This window comes from Tubulanus polymorphus, chromosome 6 (assembly GCF_964204645.1).
Source record: "Tubulanus polymorphus chromosome 6, tnTubPoly1.2, whole genome shotgun sequence".
Taxonomy (NCBI): domain Eukaryota; kingdom Metazoa; phylum Nemertea; class Palaeonemertea; order Tubulaniformes; family Tubulanidae; genus Tubulanus; species Tubulanus polymorphus.
Genome location: NC_134030.1, coordinates 20,432,264 through 20,452,389, shown reverse-complemented (window position 1 = coordinate 20,452,389; position 20,126 = coordinate 20,432,264). Strand labels below are relative to the sequence as shown.

Below are 20,126 nucleotides of genomic sequence, written 5' to 3'. Positions count from 1 at the left end.
ATGGACTGCCCGGCTACGTATGATCACGGACTCTAAAACGTATTAGAGTCCACGGTATGATGAGGGACGTATACAGCCTTTTTTCTTGCATATCCGCGTTCACGCCTCACCGAGAGCTCCAGTCAAATTGAACAATGCCCAGTAAGGATATTTTTACATTCATATGAATATTTTATATTAAGATATAATCCCCCTGATTACAAATTAAAAGAATTCTAAAATCGATAATTTATTTATTGAAACAATCTAAAATATGAGAACACGACGTTTCGATCACACCCTAGAGATCATCGTCATGTATGATCGAAACGTGTTATTATATTTTAGATTGTTTTAATAACTAAATTCTCGATTTTAGAATTCTTTTTTATTTGTAAATAGTGGGTTTTTATCTTATAATCTATTCACCACGTTTGAGTGTACAGGTTATCGTACTATTTACATATATATTTATATATAGTTAATCGTATTTACCATTCATTATCCAAATATTCCGTATCAATTTCACCTGAGCGATGCGGGACTAAATGTTTTGTATCTGTCATACGAGCATTACTACTCTGCAGGTATGGCAGGGGACGCTGATCCGTACTAATCTGTAAAGTTTTATCAGGGAGTTTGAAATTAAAATCTGAGGATGTTGAGGAACTGGTCTGTACTGATCTGCATCGTGTTACTGCAACTGGGAAACGTACACAATGCAGAATTGTCTGGAGTGAAGGGAAAGAGAAGTAAGTTACTCAAACTCGAAAACATCTAACTTTCTAAGTCGTTACATGGCCTTTCTATTAAACAACGCTTTTACATACGTACTTATTTCCTTTGACTTATTTATTCACAATTGGCTGTAAAAATGTCGACGTTCAAATCATGACGATTTCTGGTTCTTATAATAATCCATATTCTATACTTTTACGCGAAACCGCGAGAATCTCTCAAATAACATGCAGATTAAATGAGACACTATGTTTCAGGTTTCCATCGATTTATTCACCTGCTTCCTGATCTCAGTGGTCAGCCAGACAAGAAGAAACAAGGGGAGAATGTGCTTTATAAGTGTAGAGCAAGGACTGACAAATCGACGCCTACGTTGATGTTTGAACAGAGGAGACGCGGTTCAGAATCGTGGGGACCAGTTCTTGGAGATAAACGACTTCACAGATATATCAAACAGAACGTATTTGTTTACGCTAATCTGACATTCAAGGCAGATTTCAAACTTCACAATGGATCATCATTTAGATGTCTTGTTAAGGAAACACCTACAAATCCGGAACCTGTTCAGCTTGATCTGATCGTAGTTCGTGATACCGGTAAGAAATTAGTTAAAATTGAGTCGTCATTTGCTCTAACCTTGAATGCCTGGGATGTCGGTAATAATTCCCCTTCGGTTTGATAAGAATGAGATTCACCAATCCATTTCATTTTCCATAGGAACAAGTTAGTTCGAAAACAGTAATTTTAAATATAGCTGCGAAGCAGCGATGACGTGTTTTCTGCAAAGCCATTCAGAATGATGGGAATTGTAGTAAATTGAAATACCGATACATAGTATAAAATGCATTGACAGATTCGAACCTAATATGCAACCACTGTGTAAACGTCAAATGTGATTCAGCTTTGAAACCGAACATACGCGGACGTATAATCAACAAATATTAATTTATTTGACCAGGCATTTATTTTGGCATTCAAACATCATGATACTGTATTATCACCACGCTTAAAAATGGATCTGTCCTATTAAGAACCCATCTTAAGCACCTGTTGAGTCGATAGATTGAGTGAATTCACAGATAAGAACGTATTATGATTTAGAATAGATTGAAGAAGTTAATATTTTTATTGAAATATTTGAATAAATACATATATTGTAGTGTAGATTCAATCAATAAATTATGAATTGATCTGGTCTGGGTTTCCGGCTGATTTTGGCTTTTATGGATTATAAATTCTATAGTGATTAACAATTGATACCTGCAACATGTGTGTAAATCAAACCTATTCCACTGGTTGCGTGTGTTTCCTAATAAACGGGAGAGTCACTCTCGATCTGAGTTATGAGACAAGGAGCCTATCGGCTTATATAGCTCCGCTGTGTGATTTGAAGAAATGGAAGCTGCATACCCAGGGGTGCTCCCTTTTGGCCAAATCCAAAAAGGGCTCTGTACTTTGTAGGCATTGGTCCATAGAACATTCATACCAAATTTGAACTTGATCTGTTTAAATCTGTATGACTAATAGCAATTTTGAAGAAATAGAAACTCCACCCCCAGGGGCACCCCCTGGTGGACGAATCAAAAAATGGCTCTGTAACTTCATAGGCCGTGGTCCATAGAACATTCACACCAAATTCGGAATTGATCTGATTATAACTGTAGGACGAGTAGCGATTTGAAGAAATAGGAACTCCAACCCCATAAGGCGCCCTCTGGGAGAAGAATCAAAAATGGCTCAGTAACTTTTTAGGGCTAGGTCCATAGAACACTGATACCAAATTTGGAATTGATCTGATTAAAACTGCACGACTAGTAGCGATTTGAAGAAAAAGTTGACAGACGAACGAACGGACGGACGATGACGGCTTACCCCTAACCCAATAGCTCCGCTGACCTTCGGTCACAGCCGAGCTAAAAAATAGTGTTCATTTAGTTATAGAACTTCATTGCCTTTTTGAAAATTCTATAATAATATTTGTTCTGTCCTAATTTTTATTACTGTATGAACCAATGATACGCTTTGTAAATATGATGTAATAGAACAAATTTGAATTAAATTTGAATATGAGAATCAAGCATAACTTGTGTTTTTTCAAATCGTCTTACTAGAGTTTCAATTACAATCAAAGCCAAATTGGCTAAAAAATGCATAGGACTAAATGAAATGAACTGTTAGTCATTACAAACCTATTCCAGTGTTATGTCGATCGTGTAGAATCACTTTGCTTGAGTTGAAAGAATCAGATCTTCTATGGTACAACATCGGTCGAAGAGAGATATCTTGGTGTTGACTGTCCTTGACCATTTAACTTCATGTGTTTATTGTACATTGGAATCAGCATCATACCCATTTGAACTGCAAAATATTCATACAACATGAAAACCTACAGTACATGTATACAGTAATCAAACTTTCACCGTTGTTGGATATTTCAATGAACGTTGGGCTTATTTCAGTATTCTAAAGCAGGAAATAATAAGCCCAATTGATACAGAGGATAGTATTTATTTAATATCTAAGTCATTATTCAGTTTTCATTACAAACATGTTATACTATATTTCCGTATGTTAATCATATCAAAAGCAATATTGTCTTTATCTCTTTAATCCCAACCGTCCACTTCACTCGGCACTGGTCATTCGGACTTTGTCCTACTGACGTGTCTGGCCATTGTCTAGTGGAGCAATATAAATTCATGTCTCTCTATTCCTCGCTCTCTTTCTCTTTGGCTCTCGTTCTCTCTCTTAGCTCTTTTCTCTTTGACTCGTTTCAACAATAAATCAAGCTTTAAATTATTTCAATATCGTTTGTGTTTGGTGACTATTCCGAGCTAGTTCTAGGTATCATTGGTGGAGAACCCGGGCAGGAAGGTGGTGTCATGTGCGGCAGGGGATAACGCAGCCAAGGTAGAGCATACGTGTGGCTCCATGCTGACCCAGCGTTGTCGATCTGGCCCTGTTGCGTAAACAAGACACCGTAATCTTTCCGGAGTATCAACCTTTCCCTCGCAGCACCGGTCCCTGTACCCATCACCATCAGTATGAAAAATATTGGATAAATCATCATTGTCTGAAAAATAGATGGAAAACGACACGATAAGATCATTGTCTTTTATCCAGCCGGAATTTTTCAATTAGGTCTTTAGATACGTTTCTTGATGGCTCCCATGAGGGAGGATAGTTACCAGCCCATTGTACTAGGTACTGTAAGCGACCTTTCGATTTCCGTGATTTTAATAGGCATTCGACGGGAAAGACATCTGATTGCTTTTTGTTCCGGGATTTAAGTTCGGGATCGGGAAGATTCTTTGTGATTGTGTGCTCAGTTGTAGTTGGTGGTGTTGGATTATTCGCGGATGCGGCCGTTGGCTCGGAATCCTTGGGTTTATTGCTATCGCTACCTCCCTGTTGTTGAGGGACAACCTGTGCTTGTTTCCTGGGTATTTGGGGTTGTACTTTAACTTGCAAATCACGATCAAATTTCTGAATTCCGACACGTCGAGCATTAGGGTCAGTGTGCATTTTAAGTCTGTTGGCGTGCACGGGAGATTTAAGGGTTCTACCAGCTCGTGTTTTAAGGAGATAATTAACGGGCGATGTTTTCTTGAAGATAATGAATGGTCCAGAATATGGATGAAGCAACTTCTTAGATAGCCCTTTTATTGTCTTTGGAGTCCGAAGCCAAACTAAGTCGCCTTCCTGGTAGACAGGATCTGTGACCTTGTGTCGTTGATCATGTTTCAATTTCGCGATCACCTGAGTATTTTCCAGATTTGTTTTGGCCCAAATGCGAGCTTCTTGCAACTTTCTACCCATTTCTTGGACATATTCATCAGCTGAGTAGAATTCATGTTCAGGAGGTAGGAGTGAGGTGTCTATTGGTGTCCTAGCTTCACGACCGTGCATGAGAAAAAATGGTGTGTAGCCCGTGCTTTTGACGATGGTAGTTCTATAGGCATGAAGGAGTGGCTTGATGAATTCATCCCAGTTAGTCTGTTTTGAATTGCAAAACATGCTCAGTCCTTGCACTAAAGTGCCATTGTACTTTTCAGTAAGTCCATCTGTACATGGGTGATAAGCGGAAGTACGGATCTGAGTAGTATTGCATAATTCACATAGTTCTCTTACAAGAGAAGACAGAAAGGTCTCTGTCACTCAAAATTAATTGTGAGTGGTGCGCCGTGGGTACATAGAATTTCATCAAACAGAATGCGAGCAATCACAGTTGCAGAAATAGATTTGGTGGCAAAGGCTTCGGCCCAACGTGTCGAATAGTCGGTTATGACTACAATATATTGGTTCCCTTTCCTACTGCGATGGATTGGCCCTACGCAATCAATTGCGATTCGATCGAACGGAGAATCTACTGCAGGTAAAGGGATCTGGGGTGCCGTGAGCTTGTGTTTCGGTACTTTCTTGGTATTGCACAATACACATGACCTGACCCAGTGTGCTATATCTTCGTACATGCCTCGCCAGTAGTATTTCGTTCGTATTTTATCGTAGGTCTTATCAAAACCAAAGTGACCAGCCAAAACATCGTCATGATAAGCTATGAGAACGTCCTCTCTCAATGATGGAGGGATATATAATTGAAACAGAATTTGTCCCGGATGTTTTGATCGGTTCAATTTGGACTTGCGCCATAATAATCCGTGTTCGCGTAGACAGAAAAATTCAGACTGGAGGATGATGTTTCTAGCGGCCTTCTTGTCTTCGGGTAATTCTCTATCATTCAAGTACTTTATCAAATCTAAAGAAAAAGGGTCATCCCTCTGTGTGCGTTTGATAAATGAGATAGGGTTGAGTATCAACCAAAGACAGACAATATCTCATTTATCAAACGCACACAGAGGGATACTCAACCCTATCTTCATTTGAAATGTTCAAAACCTGATTTGAATCAATGGTGTTGATATAGTTTCGACGTGATAAGGCATCCGCGTTATTGTGTACCCGACCAGCACGATGCACAATCTCCATGTCGTATTCTTGCAATGCTAATGCCCAATGACATAATCGTCCTTGAGGTTCTTTTAATGTCATTAACCAACGGAGTGCATTGTGGTCTGTAACGACACGGAACTTACGACCGTGGAGGTAGGGCTTGAACTTCTTGATGCCTTCCATGACAGCAGCCATCTCCCGTTGGGTTGTGTCCCAATTTCTTTCCCTAGGGAGGAGGTTCCGGCCCCCATACGCAATAACGCGTTCATTATTATCCACACGCTGACACAATACCAGCCCTATTGCTGTTGCACTGGCATCTGTGTGCAGTTCAAAGGGTAGATTAAAGTCGGGAAATGCTAATACGGGGGGAGTCGTGAGTCGTTGTTTTAATGTGTTAAAGGCTTTGTCACATTCAGGTGTCCAATCAAATTTTGCATTTTTCTTGGTCATGGCATATAGAGGTGAGCATATTTCGCTAAATCTGGGAATGAATTTCCTGTAATACGTAGCCAGGCCTACAAATGATCTTAGATCTTTCAACGTTCTTGGAATTGGGTACTCCAAAATTGCCTTGCACTTTTCAGGATCGGGTTCGACTCCCTTGGCGCTGAGAACGTGTCCTAAGTAAAGAATGCTTGCCATAGCGAAGTTGCATTTGGACGGCTTCAGAGTCAGTCCAACTTCTCTTAGCCGTTGGAAAACTTGCTCTAAATGTTCCAAATGTTCTTCAAATGAATTGGAAAATACTACAACGTCGTCGAGGTAAATTAGACATATCTTCCAACTGAATTAATTAAATTCAAACAGGCCACGACTACAGGTAAACGCAGTGATTGGCTTCGAATCTTCGTCAACCTCTAATTGCCAATAACCAGATCGCAAATCTAGTGATGAAAGAATTTTGGCTGGGAACTACCTAAACTGTCGATTATATCGTCACAACGAGGCATCGGGAATGAATCCTTCCGAGTGACCTCGTTGACCTTCCGATAGTCTACGCAGAACCTAGTCTGGCCATTTTTCTTTTTAACTAGCACGACCGGGCTACTCCATGGCGAGTTAGATTCTCGAATAATCCCGGCACGTGCCATCTTATCTACTTCCTCCTCCTCGATTTTTCTCATGTCTGGGGTCCGTCGATAGGCTCGTTGCCTGATAGGAGGGTGGCCTTGGACATCGATATGATGTTCTATTAACGTTGAATGACCCAGTTCGTCATCACTATTGGCGAAAACGTCACGGTACTTCAAGAGAGGTTTACGCAGACGCTGTTTCTCTGAGCCTGAAAGTTGCGATTTACCTAGGTTGACGTCAGGTGGGTCTTCATACTTCAGGTTCCCAGGCTGACAATTAAGATTACAAATGTTGGGTCCCGGTATACTTGCTGATTCGTTTTGTACATCTGTATCTATGATGTCAAACGATCCTGTAGATAGATGACCAAGTGTTGTGTTTCTATAAAGTTTCACGGGTTTAACGGTAGGATTGCAAATACGAAATGGAACTGAGTTCTTCTTGACTAAAGCAATGACTTTAGCACCAATCAAATTTGTTCTGTGTAATTTGAGACTCGGTTCAATTATGCATTCGGTCCCATTTGAAACGGATTGTGATATTTTTGCCGGTATGACTATTTCTGAAAAAGGTGGAACTACAGTGGTTTCTTTGACACGCAGTTGGGCATCATTTACAAGATCGTATTGCTTCTGTAATATCAGAGGACCGCTACCAGGGAATTGTACGGTACCTTCCCCTAAATCAATAATAACTCCCTGTGGTATCAAAACGTCCATACCTAAAATAACGTCGTATGCCAAATCTGCCGCTACATGTGCAGTTATATCATAATCACAGAGCCCAATATTAAGTTTTAATTCAGTGACGCCCAACATTCGAATATTAGATCCATTAGCTGAATGGGCATTGATACTTTTATCGGGGTCAATTAGCTCGCAACTGTCTAATTTATCAAACAGAGATTTACTAACGACTGTCAAGTCACTACCACTATCAATTAAAATAGTAACATTTGTTCCACTAACTTTTCCGGGAATTGAATTGGCGACCGATGCTAAAATTTTATAAGACTTTTGACTATTTTCGCTCACTATCGGCGACTGTTTACATTTTTCATCACATTTCGGGAAACTGATGCCGTTCATAAATAGGCTAATATGATAACAAATAATTCAATAGAGAGACTCACCCAAGACACGAGACTTAGCAAATATGGTTATACTGCCACGTGCTGACCGTTGTACAAGTTTGAATAGCACGATGAAAACATTGATAAGAAATGGAGTGGCTCTACACACGATGTCTTTGCATAAAAAGAATATAAGTAGGGAAAACGCCATGAAAACATAAAATATTCTGAGCAAACAGTCACAAAAATCAATATGAAATTTACTGCTAAAAACGTCAGAATTAGCGGAATCATCTGCAAAAGTATCGAAATTAATGTTAGGAGGGGATGTTGGTAAATGGTTCGTGGGGTTATGTGCATGTGGTTGGCTGTTATCACCCACGTTGATACAAGCCGTGCCTAATTTCCCTGATTCGTGTGATAGGTAGAGTTGGGAAACTGCTGCCTGTCGTTGTAACGAGGTCCTATTCTGCCTGTTCCACAGTAGAAGTTTCCTCCAAATATCGACTCTGCGAGCCCAAAAACCAGTAAAAAAGGCGGACAAAAGATATTAACACAATCACCTATTGTTCTGTATTTTCGAGAGAGAGAGGGCAGCACCCTCCAGTTACAACATAGAAAACGACTGATGGACATATTCCATCACACTACCCCCTTCAACTTGTTCAAACTCCTATTTGAACAGGAATATATAGTCAAAATATCTACGCAAATTTAATTATAGTCCTTATAATAGTATATTAAGCTCCAAACTTCTCGGCTCTGGATACAGTAGACATCTAACACGGCGTAGTTGTTGTTTCGCATTAGGGTTTCTTTTATATAAATGACACAGAAAATACAGGACCGCAAATAAATGTAGGGGAAACAGGCACTTAAATAATACTAAATATGTACTAGGAATTACGAAGTAGGTAAAAAAAAAATACGTTAAGTACACACAAAAAGTAACCGTAATTTACACAGACTAAACGGAGAAAAACGTGTTCACCGCTTCAACTCAATTTCAACGGGTTTTTTCACAATCAAATCCCACTACGCTGCCACCAGATGTAACGAGGTCCTATTCTGCCTGTTCCACAGTAGAAGTTTCCTCCAAATATCGACTCTGCGAGCCCAAAAACCAGTAAAAAGGCGGACAAAAGATATTAACACAATCACCTATTGTTCTGTATTTTCGAGAGAGAGAGGGCAGCACCCTCCAGTTACAACATAGAAAACGACTGATGGACATATTCCATCACATCGTAATTACCCCTATGTGTATAGTTTCGATTGTTTGTCGGGTTATCAGGATTAAACCGACGGTAATTATTCCTCGAATAATTTTGCCTACGCAACCCTTGACCCCGATAACTAGACTGCTGACCTCTTGAATTGTACCTGCGATCACAAGTACGCTCAGAATGACCTGATCTCTGACAGTAATTACAGTAAGGAATTTCTGATGCCGGCCTATTGTTTGCTTGGAAATTTGATTGAGAAGTGAGGTCAGCTCGTAGAGATTTTATTTCGTTAATCAACAATTCCATTTTATCCTGCTCCTGGCCTTTAAGGGCGGCAACTGAGTGTGTTGCAGGAGGATCTAGCTGCGTAATAATCTCTGCCGTAAGGGCCTGATTAACAGCCTCATCAACTGACCGAGGTTGTTGAGTCAAAACAAATTTCTTTAGATCCGTTCGTAACCCTAACAAAAAGACTTGCAATCGCGTCTGAGGAGGTGTTTTCAATTTCGCAAATTTAGAGGTGAGGTCCTCCGAGTATGATTTCACCGGCTCATTCGGTCCCTGTTTACGGCCAAGTAACGCCTGTTCTTGCACCCAGTAGAGTTCCTTTGGGTCTAACTTCGCCTCACCGTGGCATAAAAGTTCTTTTAGTATTGATTCCTCACAAATTATTGCCTCTACATCATTAATCTCAAGTTTGTTAGCTTTGACTTTCTCGCTGTATCTATTCTGTACTAATCGAAGAAGAGCGGCAACTTTGTTTGCACCTCTCGCAACAACCAGCAATCCGTCGGCAAATTCATTTAAAATAACGATAAATGAAACACTAGCCTTTTATCCACCTGACGAACAAAGCAATCCGGCTACCGACAATGCTACAACCGATTTTGTATCCTCTTTTGAATTAATTTCTTCGCATATTCAGGAGAACGTACACTTCATCGTTTTGTTGTTAGCCGGCTATGTGTTATTTCGGTTGTCTTTATTAATTTTAAAGAATATATTCCGAATGGTATATCCGTTACGTACTAGCGGCTGTTCTTTAGTCCTCTCACTGGCTAACATCAGCGATAGCGTTAATATAACTATTTTAAATCTTCCTGACTGTCCACATCACTATTATATCAATCACGCCCCCAATGGTCTAAGGAAAACAAGTCAGGTCAAGCTTTTAAGTCCTTATCTCTCGACCTATTGGGGAAACAGTCAAATTATAGCAAATTCTCGGCGGCACGACTTACCTGAATTAACCAGAATGTCATGGTGCGCGTACATCCAATTAATAAAAATTATTAACTCTAACTATTATGATACTTATCTATATCTTTCATTCACGGATGGTAAAATGATTGCACTTCCGACACTTGATTAAGTTTACCCAACCACTAAACCTTAATAATCATTAGTTACACGTACTCACAAAAGTCTTTTGCAGATCGTGAATATCCATTACTGCTGCGACACTAGCTCAGAGATATCCTTTTATCAAACTACTCATATTTTTCAAATTCTATAACAAAATTTTATGAGAGAGCTTCCTACAATGTTTTATTTTGTCTAATCCAAAACGTTCTTTTGCAGGTGCAACAGCTTAAGTTTTTCTTGTTTTTGTTTTTTTTTTTTTTGCTTTATGCTATCGTTAAGCTAACTATCTTTTCCTAACTAATATCGGTATCATCCATTTGCGCGTCTGATATGGGAAAGCATGGAGGTAGTTTAATATATCAATTTGATCTATAATCTATGTAAATGACTCGCATGCGATATAGTCTCAGGTCGATGTCACATCTCCGTCAGAAGTCACACCCTAAATAGTCTCTGAGGAAAACCACAGACGCCAAGTGCCACAATGCGGTCTTCGAATACGAGGCCTCTTCCACAAACAAGTTCTTCCAGACGTATCGGTACTCCACATTGTTTACACCGGAGACAGCGATGAAAAATCGTAAGAAGTCATCAACTCTATCTAAAGAAGTTATCGCACCAAGCTGACCTTTGTCAGACTCACTACGAGATGGACTGTAGATGTGAACGTGACAACTAGACATTGCTGGCCCCACCTGCGTCAACATAGGTGGTAAGCCCAATGTCGAATAACCAACAACACACGTCATGTCGAACCGTCCACAAACCTGTAGTCTCAAGAACATCCGATGGAGAGACGTCCACAAACCTGTATCGAAGCCTGTTGTCCGGCATAGATGTCTAAACCTGATGTCTCGGAGACTAACAAAGTGTGCGCTGTGTACTATATCAAATGCTAGCCTTTGCATAACTATATTTGGCTAACACTCTTTGCTTTTTCTCTGGAGTGGTTCCTCCAGCACAGAAATAACCCGGGAGTTAACCCACTCTCGTCAAGGAAAAAGGGCTAATGTATGGTTGATACCGTTTGGGGTTTTCTGAGTCCTCTCCCCAACACAGAACAAAGAGGATCGGCTGTTGCTAATGTTTTTTTTTATTTTACAAAACGCGTGCCTCTGTGTCAGCCCGCCTTTTATTAGAAATATTTAATATACTTATTATCGTGTATGTGGAACTTGATACTTACTTAGTTACTATCGCGCCATAGTTTTCATTTATTTTTGTGCGTGCAGTCCACTTATTGGACTTTGATATTTATTTTAGAAGTGACAATGATATTTACTGCCGTACTGACCACATTACTATTATTGACAACCTATACGCCTATCTTTATATGGGTTAGATTCCATTCATATGAATCATGTACTATCTTTGTTTATTTCTCCTGATTACGCTTAATTGTTGAGTGGTGGACCTGTATACATTTTTTCCGTGTGTCTACGTCTTCTTGCTACAATGATAAGTCGTTAGTGTCATCCGCGTAATTTAAGTGTCTTCCAGGTTTTCATCCCACTGATAATTGCGTGTTTAAAGGGAAGAATATCATGCAGTATATATGGTTACTTTTCATGTTTGGATCTTTTATCGAGTAGTGGTTTTTCACTCGTTGTCAATAGTTTTTTCGTCGGTATAGTTTAATTTTGAGATTCGAGGACGAATCAAGTGAAGGTGGGGCATATGATACAGAGGATAGTATTTATTTAATATCTAAGTCATTATTCAGTTTTCATTACAAACATGTTATACTATATTTCCGTATGTTAATCATTTCAAAAGCAATATTGTCTTTATCTCTTTAATCCCAACCGTCCACTTCACTCGGCACTGGTCATTCGGACTTTGTCCTACTGACGTGTCTGGCCATTGTCTAGTGGAGCAATATAAATTCATGTCTCTCTATTCCTCGCTCTCTTTCTCTTTGGCTCTCGTTCTCTCTCTGAGCTCTTTTCTCTTTGACTCGTTTCAACAATAAATCAAGCTTTAAATTATTTCAATATCGTTTGTGTTTGGTGACTATTCCGAGCTAGTTCCAGGTATCACAATCAATAGGCCCTATTCCCATTGGAACAATTATATAATGCGTACGCTATACTGTACACTTATCAGTCAAAAATGGAGAAATCGGTATACCAAACCTACGAACAGCAAAATGTACAGGCCTACAATGATTTCTGGTATACAAGCCGTGACCACATGAACGTTTTGGATCTAGGTTTGACTATTAATGTCAGCAGGTCAGAGAAGGCCTGAGTAAAATTTAATCACATGGCTCAAATCAATTAGCCTTTCTGCGTGTGAATACTTCACTGTATTGTCTTAAAAATAGGCCTATCGAGTGAATTAGTACAGACTGAATTAGACTTTAGGCTAGTCCTGACCAAATCCTATCCATGTTATAATGGCACCAGTTATTAGTAACATCACTGTAGGGCGGACGAGAGGTAAAACGTTGTGTTTGTAGTACATAGGCATGGTAGGCTTATTGTACTCATGGTACTCACTTAATACTTCAAACGTTGTTGTTACCTGTACGTGACTGTACGGTGATTTCTACAGGTTAGCCGTATGTGAGTACGTTGACGCTCAGACTTGCAATATTGGGATTAAAACCAAACGAAAAAAAAATCCAGTAGTAATCCAGTGATTTACCCATTGTGCCACAGAACGTAACTGCATTGTGGATGAAATTTGATTTGCAAATAGCCTACTTCTGTCACACCTGCTCTCCGTGCGACGTTTTGGTCCGTAATTTCGTTAATAATCGGTTTATCTACCTTTATTACCATCAACTTGTTCAGTGAGGAATTTGCATTCAGAAATAAACAATTTTTACTAAAGTTGTTGTTGTTTTCATTTATGAGCGATAGTTTACTCGGCATACGCTCGCGTAATGCTGAGAATCCGCTCCGTGGACGCTCGGAAACGTTACAGTGACGTCATCACCTGCTCATTAGCATATCAAAATACAGTAGGTGGCGCCACGTGACGGACCATAAAAGATAAGATAAGATAAGATAATTTATTACTCTCCAACCATTTCCATGGTACGTTGAGAAAAAAAAAAGATTTTGTTTACAAATATTTACATATCGAGAGAAAAATAAAAAATATTTTAAAAATATACACAAGAGTATTTACAATATATACAAATACAGTGTACTATTTACAATTGACAGACTACAGGAGGGATCTATATACATCTAAACCATCTTTTATAAATTGTGCTAATTAGGGTTTTCTGTTATTTCACAGAAAACCCTACTGATATCCACGTGATTATTAGGGTTTTCTGTTCCATCACAGAAAACCCTATTGAGATTCGTGTGTTTCTTATTATGGTTTTCTGTTACATCACAGAAAACCCTATTGAGATTCGCGTGTTTCTTATTATTAGGGTTTTCTGTTACATCACAGAAAACCCTATTGAGATTCGCGTGTTTCTTATTAGGGTTTTCTGTTATTTCACAGAAAACCCTATTGATATCCGCGTGATTATTAGGGTTTTCTGTTATTTCACAGAAAACCCTATTGATATCCGCGTGATTATTATTAGGGTTTTCTGTTATTTCACAGAAAACCCTATTGATATCCGCGTGATTATTATTATTATTATTTTCTTCCACACTATTTTTACCAAAAGAACATAGGCTTTGTTACCTTACCGCTGTTTCATATACAATCCATATAATATCGTTCAGCTCACTGAGATCTACAAATAGCCCGCGTGTTTTTTCACGAATCATCGTTACAAAAGCGCTGTCGTGCCGTAAACATCGAAAATTTAGCCCCATTCAATGGGGCGACATGTTTTTCGAGTCGTCATCCCGAAATCAACCCGCAGGCCGACTGTCACTTCGATTATCAATTCAAGTATAAATGAACTAATTTATTGCCGCAGACTTCACATTCAGTCGCGGTCTTCAAACAGTGATTTTAACAATAGCCCATTTTCCTCATCAAATCATATTACCGATACACTGGAAATTTACTACTTTAGATTTTAAAAGCACTGTCGAGCCGTAAACATCGACGAATCGACGTGTGTTACTACATCGTCGTTCCGGGGATCAGCTGCGAGTTTCTCCTCATCATGAACCTACGTGAAGTGAGCCTGTTATTCCAGCCTCGTATTCAGATATAGTGTGTACACACTGTACAGCTGCCTTTAGATACTGGTTGACATGAAATGTATAACTTATATGAGCACTTTCGCCCTAGACGTAGTTTGTAGAACGACGGCTAGGTACTAGACTACCCGTGACTCAACAACCTTGATTTAAACTTGATAAGTTCAAAATGTATTTATTGATGCTTTTGATTACATGAACTGATCAGCAATATACTTAAATGAAATAACCGGAATAACAAGAAATCAACAATATAAAAGAGGTAAAAAACAAATGCCCGTAAACCTGTCGGACTCGTGAACGTCGGGTTCGTAAACTCTTTGACTCGGACCCGCTGAGCAATAAATTCATAGAATTGACTTTGAAATTGATTGTGGAGAAGAGAGGGAATTATTATTTATTTTCTCGTTCTTTTTCAAATTTGTTTAGCTTTCTTATGATTTGATTGTTCTGCTTTTCCGTGAAATAAATATTGAATTGAATTGAATTGAATTCGATAGCTTTTCCTCGAAAAGAGGAGAGAAATGTCGGAAGAAAACACAACATGGCTACTAATTGAACGGGGCCAAATTTCCGATTTTTACGGCGAGAGTGCCAACGAGGATTTATCAAAAAATTCCCATGCAGTATCTGGAGATTGAAGTGAGCTGAAGGATATCATATCGGCAACAGCGGTAAGGTAAGGAAGCCTCTACACTTTTCACAAAAACTGAGTGGAAAAGAGAAAAAAATTATAATAATCACGCGTATTTCAATAAGGTTTTCTGTGATGAAACAGAAAACCCTTATAATCTTGTTTCATAACGAAGGTCGAAAGGTCGAGCTCACGTGATAATAAATTCCCACATGTTTCAGGCTCGAATTTGTTTTAATTTTTGTGAGCTCGACCTTTTAAGCTTCAATATGAAACAAGATTATTACAATTACTTTTTTCGAAACGTTGCGACTAATTTTTGGATCTCGATTTTTAAACGTGTAATCTTTATAGTGGGCTGTTATCTACGTTCGAGTGTGGCTATTTTATCATTTATTTTTCACCATATTACCTCCTGGACTCCGTAAATATGACCTTTTCTGACATATGATTCCCTCTTGGGATGTAAAAATTCTTCACAATTAGATAATTAGCCCCTCAGAGCTGTAACGTGCCCAATATTGTTCTCAATGCGCATCCTAGCGCCCTTTTGGGATGGAATGAATTCTTTGAAAAAAAACCTTTGTGATCACCGAACGCATATTCAGGAAATTTTGACAATGCTTTTTATTTTGTTTGGTTTTATTCAACTCGATCTGTAGAATTTACCCTCTTAATAAACTCCATCAATTTTACTTGATTTTTGGAGACTTGCTGGAAGATTTGTTTTTGAAAAAAAATTCGTTCATATATAGTGGAGAATCCCGCACTGATAAAACGAAAGATGAAGTCCGAAAAATGTTTCCTTTAAAGCTGATGTGTTTTTTTATTATTCGTTCATTCGTTCATATTTTTTTATTCGTTCATATATTTTTTCAAATTATTTCGCTTACACAAAAGCGAACAAATAAACAGTCGTCTTAACATAACCCTCTTGGAAAACATAATTATTGTCAATTTACTCGTTATCTAAGTGCCATAAAAAATCTGGAATTTGGAAAGATTTTTACCAGGGATATCTATCTATGGGGTATTTATCGCCAGTTGGAATTGTATCTGTAAGCACTGGCTGGGATGTGGGTAGCTCGTCAAAATTTTGCCATTTTACATTATTCTGGTATAAAGTGTAGTCGGCAAACGGCACATGGTGGACTAAATGGTTAAAGCAAAGACAAGATAATAACTTTATTAAATACGATGATATGTGCCCGATGAATTAATGTCTTGTTTGAATAGAAAATTTTGACACCTGGTCCATCGGTTTAGTCGGCCACCTTCTAGAATTATATATGTAATTTGCAAGTAAAATAAACAAATTAGAGAGATAGTTGTTGCAAAAATAGATTTTTGATTGGTGAGATAAGGTAATATAAGATAACACCTATTCAAAACGCTAATGATAGTTGCATTGTGTATTCCTTGAACTTCCTCGTGAATGACAGCTGATTTATCTAGTCCTATTCTTTTACAACCGTTTATGTCACTGGCGAATCTATACTAACGTCATTCAGCAATTCATGGTGATGAGTTATGTCTATCGGCTTGAATAATGAGCCCCTGGACAAAATAGTGTTTTGAATAGATTGCTAAAAATGTGTCGAATCCACCGACATCCATCAATAAGTAGCCACCAAATTTGTCCGCACTACAGTGCACGCAATTCTTCCGTTAGAATAAATAGTTCACCTTTTTCTTGAATAATGCTGGATCCATCTCTGGTGAATTTTTAGAAATGTTATTTATTTATTTTTGCTTGTTGGTTACTTTTAACTCGAGGGAATACCTGTAACTATTCCTTCTGTACAACGCTATACACGTCGCATCAAACCCAGAAACGCTGAAAGTTAATTCTGCTGGTTACACTTTGTTTCAGATCATTCTAATCTGGACCCTGCACCGGTGAGTATCTGGATATAAGCTGAAGAGTCATATTTAACCAAGACAAATTTAGAACTGGATCCAGAGTCGTGTTAAACGCTCTCCGCTGTAGAACTGGGTGCAGATTCAGATTAACCCCACCCAACTGTGGAACTGGATCCAGAGTCAAATTAAACCCCACAACTGTGGAACTGGATCCAGAGTCAAATTAAACCCACACAACTATAGAACTGGGTGCAGATTCAGATTAACCCCATCCAACTGTGGAACTGGATTCAGAGTCAAATTAAACCCACGCAACTGTGGAACTGGATCCAGAGTCAAATTAAACCCACAGAACTGTGGAACTGGATTCAGATTCAAATTAAACCCACAGAACTGTGGAACTGGATCCAGATTCAAATTAAACCCGCACAACTGTGGAACTGGATTCAGAGTCAAATCAAACCCGCACAACTGTGGAACTGGATTCAGGTTCAAATTAAACCCGCACAACTGTGGAACTGGATCCAGAGTCAAATTAAACCCTACAACTGTGGAACTGGATCCAGAGTCAAATTAAACCCTACAACTGTGGAACTGGATCCAGAGTCAAATTAAACCCACACAACTGTGGAACTGGATTCAGAGTCAAATTAAACCCACGCAACTGTGGAACTGGATCCAGAGTCAAATTAAACCCGCACAACTGTGGAACTGGATTCAGATTCAAATTAAACCCACAGAACTGTGGAACTGGATCCAGAGTCAAATCAAACCCGCACAACTGTGGAACTGGATTCAGATTCAAATTAAACCCGCACAACTGTGGAACTGGATTCAGATTCAAATTAAACCCACAGAACTGTGGGACTGGATCCAGAGTCAAATTAAACTAGGAAAAAGCGAAGCCGTTTCACCCCTTGTTGTTTTGATATAGTAAGGTGATAGACAGATAGATGAGCCTAAGCAAACTGAATGAATGGTGACTAATTAAATCAATTGATAATCATTATTATACCTTTTGAAATTGTAATGATTCTCAGAGTTTTGTTCATTTTTAGGCTCCGCTGGGTCCACGTTACAAGAGCCCACCTGTACGGTCAAAAATTCATAAGACCACCACAGTAACTAACAAGACCACAACCGATCGTAAAATAACTGAACGGGCTACCACTGATCGGGCCACAACTGACCGGACCCCAACTGATCGGACCAAAACTGACCGCACTCCAACTGATCGGACCACAACGGACCAGACCAGTTTGATACTGTACATCAGCAGTGTGGTTACTGGGTGCATTTTAATCATTATAATCGCTGAAATCATCATGCGCAGGTATGAAATCATTCTGTTATACACGATTCCCCAATGTAATGATCTACCATCTATCCCCATCGAAAAGATCCGTATACATTGAGTCCCATCGTTTTAAGATGTCCAGAGATTTGATGAATACAAGAACAGCGCTACCATGAATCCCGTTATAACAGCTGCAAATTTCCAAATCATTATTTTAGTTCTACGTCTAAACTCGGTTAAGACGAGCGATAACCCATAAAAAACCCTTGTGCGTGCGTTCGTCCGTCCGTCCGTTCGTCGCTGCTCCAATTTTGCAGATACGCAACATCTGTGCCGTATCATATTTTTGCGATTTCTCGGAATCTTCGTTGTTTTTTTCTGCTAGTTCACTTTACAATAGGTATGTAAGAACCTTACTTTTAACATCCCTAGTTTTCTAGTTTGGATTCGTGTAAAAATCGGGACTACATTTTAAGGAACTCCTGTGCGATGGACGATATCAAGATCTAGGTTTGATAATTATGAATGAGTTAATTTAGCACTTTGGCCATGTTTGATTATAACATGACGGATTCAAATCAACCGAAATATGATCTTAATGCACTTTTTCGATCAAAGTTTGTAAAAAGTTTGGCTTCTATTCTATCCTAGAATAAATTATCCATTTCAGATGTAATCGACCGTCCGGTGAAGGTCATGTGGATACTCCAACACCGCAGCAACGAGTTGATGACACAGCAAACGAGATGTTAAGTATCTACGAAGAGCTTGATGATGACAGTGATTCCGATAATGTTTCAAACAAAAATCCAGTTAGAAATACTGAAACTGGATTAGTACATAGCGTACCGATTCATAATGCCAAGAACTTTGAAGCAGGAAAAGATATAACTCCTTACGTGGATATGGAAACAGCGAAGGGCATAGATACAACTCCTTACATGGATATGGAAGCCGGGAAGAACATAGATACAACTCCTTACATGGATATGGAAGCCGGGAAGGGCATAGATACAACTCCTTACATGGATATGGAAGCCGGGAAGGACATAGATACAACTCCTTACATGGATATGGAAGCCGTGAAGGGGACAAGATTGGAGAAAGATGTAGCGACAACCATGGATACGGAATCCAGGGATAGCAGACAAGACGATGGAAGTTTAGAAGGCAGTGAGTTCACACAGAAATGTGATATTTGACTTTAAATCTTTCGCACTTTTACACTATTTGGAATTTCATCACGCACAATTGCGACTTAGATATAAGAATATATAAAAATAATTAGAATGTATTGTGATAATTCGTAATTTTGTCATATAAAGCTTTTTATACAAGAATCCAATATTCATCGGAAAAATATCTTAAGAACAGAAAAAGTATATGTTATTTGATATACATGTTTTCCTTCCTTATTTTGCCTATGACGGTTATATCTTAGTTTCGCAGCTCGATTTGATTACTCATCTAACCTCAAGGTAGAACGACTGTAAGCGGCTAGCAACTAATAGTACCGGGATTGTTTTTGCGGATCCAAATAGTTCACGACGGCTTGGAAGCTGAAGTATGTACTCAGCCGGTTTTGCGATAGATGGCGCATGGGTATTATGAAAATTCGCTGGAACTGCTGGTCACCGGTGACCGCGTACCACGTAACGATAGGGTTTTAACCAGCAGTAACGAAACGACTTAGCACTGTCTACGAGTAATCATCTTGATTACAAGTAAGTATTATATACCTATGACGCCGTATATTTATACATTGTGTTGGTGCAGATCCACCAGATATTGTTATCAT

At 39.0% G+C, this 20,126-nt stretch overlaps 1 protein-coding gene across 1 annotated transcript; it reads left to right on the top strand.

Moving 5' to 3' along the window:
- Positions 1-121: 121 nt before the first annotated feature.
- On the top strand, positions 122-19,696 carry LOC141906754 (uncharacterized). Its single transcript, XM_074796089.1, has 6 exons — positions 122-141; positions 567-731; positions 975-1,313; positions 17,042-17,067; positions 18,090-18,364; positions 18,999-19,696. Exons 2-6 carry the CDS (start codon positions 638-640, stop codon positions 19,528-19,530), a joined length of 1,266 nt encoding a protein of 421 aa, XP_074652190.1. The 5' UTR covers positions 122-141; positions 567-637; the 3' UTR covers positions 19,531-19,696.
- Positions 19,697-20,126: the final 430 nt, after the last annotated feature.